The sequence below is a fragment of the Penaeus japonicus genome, unplaced genomic scaffold (genome assembly GCF_977035675.1).
Source record: "Penaeus japonicus unplaced genomic scaffold, GWHDUDI00000001_assembly GWHDUDI00000012, whole genome shotgun sequence".
In the NCBI taxonomy this organism is placed as follows: Eukaryota; Metazoa; Arthropoda; class Malacostraca; order Decapoda; family Penaeidae; genus Penaeus; species Penaeus japonicus.
In genome coordinates this window covers 35,134,051-35,141,550 of record NW_028234414.1, presented here as the reverse complement: position 1 = coordinate 35,141,550, position 7,500 = coordinate 35,134,051, and the positions used below count along the sequence as shown (strand labels likewise).

The window sequence follows — 7,500 nt, the reverse complement described above, 5'->3', positions numbered from 1 at the left end:
TGAACATTTGGACACTTCGGAGGAGGTGCAAGGTGATAGTTACAAAGGCCTTGGTGGGTCTGTGGATGCCTACAAGATGATCACTGCTTACACCACCACAGCCACCACCACAGCTATCACCACCACCACAGCCATCAGCCCTGCGATGACCTTCACCACATCTACCACCACGAAGCCTTTGGGTAACCACGTGACGCCCGCACAAAAGACTCTGCCCAAAGTGGACGGAGGGCTCCTCAACAAACTGCTGCCACAACTTCCTATTTCCCTTTCAACCACTACTGCCGCTGCCACCACGACCACCACAACCACCACCATCACCACGACTCAGTCTAGCCGCCCCCTCCAGCAGCCAACGACCCCACAGGCTAGGCCGGTCACAGCACAACAGAGAGCTCAGCAGCAGGCAACACTGCAACAAAAACAACAACAACAACAAAAGCCTGCGGCCGGTGGCTTCGGCTTGTTCGGTGGCATGAACAAGAAAGGTGGCCTTTTCAATGCCATGTCTGGCATAACGTCCAAAATGAGTGACACACTGAATACGGCAGTTAAAGAAGTTTCTGCAGTTGCACAACATGCAAACGTTGCGGCTCAACAAACTACCAAGGCGGCAACGGCTAAAGCGGCGGCTGCGGCCAAATCAGCTGGAGTCGTGCCTCCCTCCGCAGCCCAGAAGGTGACGACGCCCCCGACCGCGCAGCCCAAGCCCAGCGGACCAATGGCGCCCCGCACGACCCTCACCAAGCAGGAGAGCGTGCGCAGCGACAAGATGCCCGGCGACGAGGCCGAGAGGCACTCTCTGGCCACGCTGCCCGAGGTCTCGGACCCGGCGTACCAGAGTGACTCCTTAGACCAGGTAAGAAGGGCGGCAGGAAGAATGGTGGCAGGAAATAGTAAATCAGGAAATTTACTGGTGAAACAGTGTTTGCTTTCTGATTCTTATCATTATTATTTTTTACGTGTGTTTTTCTTACAGCTTATTTACATAAATCTCAGAAGGGGTTTTCTTTTATCTTTTGTATATGAAATATATGATTAGATTTTACTGGTACAATATCATGAAGATTTTGACCACCTTCTACTACAATCAAAAAAGTTGAACACCTTCCACCAAGAATCCTTGCATATATTCTCATTTAAACCTATATCTAACTTCTCCATTACATGTAGGTTGATTAACGCTAACACAGGAAATGTAAACAAAGTAACCATTTTTCTAATCATAACACTTCTGAAAAAAAAACATGAATCAAGGCATATTGAATTACGAAAATCCATCCTGAACAGGAGTTGTGGTTACTTAGCAAAATATTGGCAGAGTTTTACATATGGTATAGCAAGAGATGAGTATTATGTTTACCCAGAGGGCAAAATATTAATTTGTGAATGCAGGGTTGAGACATTAATAATGTTACATGTTTTAGTAGATAACCTGTAGATGGTTGACACTTAAAGGCCTGAGATAACATTGGAGTTCTTGATGATTTTGTGAAAAAATGCACTATTTTGTTACCATAACTTCTCAATACAAGTGTTTGAGTATGACACACAAATGTCTACTTTCCTTTCGTTCACACCACTTTGCTTGCTTCTCAATAGGCATTCGTAACTTAAAAGATAGCGAATAATTAAACATTAACACCTCCCACCCTCTCCACATCTAGCAACATCTTTGGCACCAGGACAGTTTTGAAACCGCACATACAGACAGAACACAGCCACGACAGGACAGCTACGAAACGGCGCCAGAAGATTCCATCTACGACGAGGAAATAGAACCACACTCCCATGATGCAGAATATGACGAATACTATTCCCGTCATCCTAGAGATTATCAAGTAAGTGTAATGGTCGACTACCTGCAGGTCCCAAAGGTATTGGTCATGGGTGCACTCCTATACTATGGTCTCTTTTCTTGTAGGTCACAACACTGTATTTAGAATGAATCAGGCATGAGTATTGCGGTTATGTCTTATATAGCATTAGTACATATAAAAAAAACTAAGAAACTTTTTTACGCCTCTTAAAAATATTATGGTAGTGTAGGTGCATTGTGCATTAACAGTAGATTTAGTCAATCTGTATGGCAGGTGATATTACAAACTTGACTGCCAATCCCAAGGCCTATCGGAATTTTGGTCATAGAATGCAAACAGCATTACATAGGCCCTTGGTTCTGTAAATTTACAAGACTTTCGGAAGTAATAAGTTAAAGATAGTTGTAGCAGTATGCTAAACTTAGCCTCTATAACCTTTAAGGACTCATACTACGGTGACTACTACGATGATGATCACTATCGGTACGGTGATGACTTCGAGGACTCCTTCGATAATGATGATGTCTCAAGTATTGTGGACACAGACAGGAACCTGCGTCGCTATCCTTCCCAGGTGAGAAGGACGGCAATTGCGTTGCCTGAGGGCGGCTGCCGCTGCTCTGCTGTCTTGGTGTTGAAGTGATTGACAATATCGTCTGGTGAACAGTGTCTGTCTGGATGTTAGTTAGAGAGAATAGGAAGAAATATGATAGGAACAGAAATATAACAGATAAAGGATGTTGATGAGGGAAGTTGTTAAGGTAAGTTATCATTTTGTGTAAAAGGAGCTTCGTATTACTTGCTAACAGTTGAGATATCGTTATCCCTAATTTTCTCTTTCCCTTTTTACTACACTTGATTTTCAATATCTTTCATTTTTCCTTGTCGTTTATTTTTTGTAATTTTGCGACAGACCACGCTTTTGCAATGCATCATTTCTTGATGACTGCTTTAATGGATTGCAATGTTCAAAGCATTCAACAAGTTCATGGTTTAGGAAGTGAAGTTTTCATGAACCATGTGATAGATAAAACAATATTTTGTAAAGGGATGTTGATCCTGAGGAAAATCATCAGGAAATTTTGAACTTGTAATGAAACACATAGCTTGCAATTATTGTTGTTCTTTTACGCATAACAACATGTGGAAATATAAGCTAGGATAGCGATTATAATGTTCAGCTAGATAGCCACTAGAGACTAGGAAGCACAAGAGGACATAATAACCTTGATAAAAGTTTTATTTAAAACTTTTACATGCTATGGGAATCTGAAAACGTCCGGGCACTTTGGCTATAGGAGTAAACATTTTCAAAAAGAAAAATAGTTTTGAATAGTTCTGGAGTTATTGTTTGTAATTGATTTTATTATTCACTTCAGAATAATCTAATTACTTGTTACATTTCCTTTTTCCTATAACTGAAACTTTGCATTAAGGTTGTAATCAAGGTCATTAGGGTTGTTTAATAACAACAGACTAGAAATGTATTAACTACTGTTAGTACCAGGTCTTTATCTATAAAATGATGATAGAAATTGCAATATTAATGTATGGATTGTCTAGTTTCCCTGCTTGAGTTAGTTAGTTTAAACTACTCAATAATTTACTTCAGATTATCAAGTAAGTTGCAAGATTTTATCAGTTGCTGCGTTCATGCATTTTGAGTATTATCTTTACATGCTATGAGTAATGACTTCATCTAGTCAAAGGTTATGAAGATGATTAAGCTTATCATTTTAAAAAGCATATCTAAACTGTAAGAAACATCTCTATTCCAAATACTTAAATGACAGTTAATCTATCATAAAAAAAAGAAATAGATGTTCCATATGCAGGTACCACTACTACTGTATATGGTAAAGCATCATCTCCAAGTTACGTGATAAAATGCTTGCAAGCTAAATATTCAACACAAATAGCAGTCACTCTTCCCCAATATTCTTACACTACCTTTGCTTATGTCTTGCATTTTATTCTCTTTTGCCTGTTTTCTCTGTCTTTTGCTTATTTATCCATTCACAATGTTTATCTCTGGATCTTGGTACAGAGATGTGAAAAGGTAATTTTGGTAAGTAGTACTATATATATGCAATAAGTTTATGCAGAACTTTGCGAAACCTTTTGTGTTTTATTTTTCATTTTTTTTTACATAATGCCAGTCCAGCTATGATATATGTATATGGCTATGATATTTTCCTTAAGCTTCTTCGATTATGAATGATGTATTTGATGATTTCAATTAAAAATGTTTTCAATATCAGAAGAAGAAAAATCCCTGTTTTCGAACTTCTTGGCGTAGCCCAAATACGTCCCTATTACCCTACAAGACTTGCGTATCTGAGAAACCCCCCTTCGTTGACACAGGGCTCGCAGGAGAGGTTCATCGATGGGGACGGCCAGTATTCCACGGAGTACGACAGCGGGACGGACTCGAGAGAGGTGGTTAACGCCAGGATAGAGCCATACCCAGGAGACTTGAGCAAGGTGAGTTGGCGAGCTCAGGTGAAGGTGGCTGGTTGCCGGGTGAGGCGGCTCGAGCCCTCTATTGCAGTTTCATCAGAGGTGGTTTGGAAATAAGCCTAAACTTTAGGGAAGAAGAAAATAAGATTGTAGGAATCACTTACTGACACCCAGTTATAATTCAGACAACAAAAATATTTAACAACTCTGGCTGATAATGCTTGTTACCCATAACACTGAGCCAAGATATGTTACCTAACTCTATCTAATCCATTAATTTTTTTTTATCAACTCACTTAATCAGTCATAATTAACAGATTTATATAAACACAATTTCAAATCATCAGGGATTACTCTCGCTCTAAGCGAAAGAGCAAGTATATTATTTGCAACACAAGGTCAGATACACAGAATTTAGTCACCATTCTACTATTATCAAATGAAACAGAAATGACCTCCATACCTAAACAATCATCAGTTCTGTAAGAAGTAGAATACTATGGAATGAGAAGACTCACATTATGCAGGTAAGTTAGCATTGTGATAACAACAGCAGGAACTATAGTTATATCTGTTCTTTACTTCTTTGGAGGCGAGATTCCATTGTTTAGGAATTTATTTTAGTTTTGGTTACAGTTAGAGCCTTATGGAACTCAGAATTAATCCATACCTATTTGGCAAATGGGATATTGTTGATTTAATCTCGTTAAATAGAGCACTATATTCCTTTTGGTCATAAATTAATATCTATGCAGACGATGTTATTATCATCATTATAGGTGCTGATATAAGTATACAACCAAGCTGATGACAAAGTATAAAAGGGTTTTTTTTTCAATTAAACTGGTTATCCCGTCAGGTTAGACTGGGGAAAGCTATCATATTTCTTTCTCAGTGAATTAGAGTTGCCTGGCTGCTTAAGTATAGCTAGAAAAAAATATATATTTCTTTTAGTTCATGCTGATGTTATAAGTTTGTCTGTAGTGAGGATCACATGTTTGTTGTAAAAAACATAGACAGTGTAAGTATTCTTTGTGTGTAGTATAATATTTGTTGTAGACCTGTACATGTGTCATGTTCTGTACATCTGTGGTAACTGTGTACATTTGTGATGACCTGTACAGTACTGTATTTAAGCTGTAAATTGTCATTGGCAATAGTTGTGCGGTCTTGGGTTTTATTTCGTTTTGTTTTGTTTAAATAATCACTCCTTCTGTACACTTAAGATTATATTATTAAAATATCTAATAGACATTTTATGAGATTAGGTTAATTAAGTTATAACACAATCATATATCTTTTATAATCCCTAATACGTAATTACTGAAGACATACATATAATCATCCAAATCAACTCTTTTCTATTCCATTTTCATCATTCTTCTTTCCTTCTTTATTATTCAAAAACTTCTTTCTATCCCTTCCTTTGTAGGCAAAAGAGGAGGAGCCAAAGGAATCTAAGGTGAATATTTCTGCTTACATAAATCCTACTAGATATTGCATACTCTGGTTCCTTACATTTGTAATCTGCGAACCCATACCGAGCTCATCCAATCTATCTTTGTCTTTTCAGCTCATAACGCTTTGATTACTGTACACTTCCAATTGGAATTTTAAAAAAATATATATATATAATATTTTGGGGGTATTTTGAGTATTGGTCTTCAAAAGTTATAACCATAAAAGTAAAAAGAAAAAAAAAATGAAGGTAGAATATACCAGAATCAGTAGACTTAGCAACTTACATGGTAACACCCTAAGCAGATGTATCTCAGAACCCTTCACAAACTCTTGATTTTATCAAATATACATATGTGGTTGTATATTTCTAATTCAATTGATTTTTTAAATAGCTGCATGTCAAAAGAATTAAAATGAAGCAAATTTAAGCTCACTCTTCGTCCATCCATCGTACTGTAGGATACAACCTCTCGACACACAAAGCTGTAGTGTTTTGTCACCAGCCACTCTTAAGTAATGCCTCTTGAAACGGGGAGCAAATAGCTCTTAGAAATACCAATTAACAACGTGAGTAGAATGCGCACTTCATACCACTGACTGGATGGTATCACGCCGATTTTACATGTAGCACAAATCGTAGGATCACAGTTACGTAACACCTTTTCTAAATGTAGCCTTTGGTGTTTGGCAGTGTTGTATAAAGATTAAATTGTGTAATTCCTTTAACCCTAGCTGCTGGAAGAGCAATTTTGGCAAAGCATTGCAGAGATCACTGTTTTCCATAGAGATCCTAGAGTAACCCAAAGAATCTTAATGGACGTACTTCAGATTTACTGGCTCTGTCTTTCACGTAGTTAGATATTATTTTTATTCACTGAAACATCATGTTTTATGTTTTGGGACTTTACTACCCTGACACAAGCAGTTTCTCTTTTCCATTATGTTACCCTCTTTGACATCCCCACAAACTCGTAAACAGAAATTTTATTATAAATGAATGAATAAATAGTGTTATTAACAATGCAAAGACCTGAATATTGAGAAAATTCTTCATGTAATATTGACTCCTCCGTACCTCCGTTTCCCAGATTATTGATTTCAAGATGAAGAGTCGGGCGGAGCAGGCAAAGGCTGAGAGCGATGCCCAGGTGATTTCTAGTTACTCAAGTGCATGACTAACTCTTGCTATCGGCAACACTAAAGATATGATCATACAAGTCGCTAAATATGAGACAACCAACCCCCCCTCTCCCACCTAACCTGAGATAAGTGCACTAGAGTCTTGTCCGCCACAGCACTCGGACCTCCCCAGCTTAGTCTTGCCTCTAGTCCTGTTAGTCTGTATGTTCTCTGTCTTACTCCCCAACCATGATCCAAGTAGAGCCTTGTCTTGACTCTGTAAAAGACAGCTCAAACAAACTATCACCATAACTGTAATTAAAAATAACAGGCAACCTCATGAATAATGATAAAAACACATAATAATTGATGTTGTTGATAATAAACCAGCTTAGAACAAAGCATGGAGAGAGAGAGCATGTGCTACTTTGAACAAACAAAAGGAAGAGAAGGCAGGTTCTGACGAAGTAAGCATGTTACACAACTACTTCACTTAACACATGCAGCAGTTCCACTCTCACCGCAATAGTCCCTGCCACATTCCCTGGAACCATTACCAGTGCTGTGTGTAAGAGCCACAAGTTGTTGACAAATCACTCTTGTTTTTGTCAGGAGAAGAGTGATGCTTACACAGTGTGAG

The 7,500-nt window shown here is 38.3% G+C and overlaps 1 protein-coding gene across 1 annotated transcript in view; it reads left to right on the top strand.

Moving 5' to 3' along the window:
• Positions 1-7,500, top strand: part of LOC147470819 (uncharacterized) — a 46,939-nt gene that overhangs the window by 36,336 nt on the left and 3,103 nt on the right. Inside the window, exons 12-17 of the mRNA XM_086542723.1 lie at positions 1-859; positions 1,668-1,841; positions 2,263-2,394; positions 4,185-4,304; positions 5,713-5,742; positions 6,830-6,889. The exon at positions 1-859 is cut by the window's left edge and continues 390 nt beyond it. Of these exons, the coding sequence (XP_086398849.1) occupies positions 1-859; positions 1,668-1,841; positions 2,263-2,394; positions 4,185-4,304; positions 5,713-5,742; positions 6,830-6,889 (1,375 nt within the window). The remainder of the gene's footprint in view (positions 860-1,667; positions 1,842-2,262; positions 2,395-4,184; positions 4,305-5,712; positions 5,743-6,829; positions 6,890-7,500) is intronic.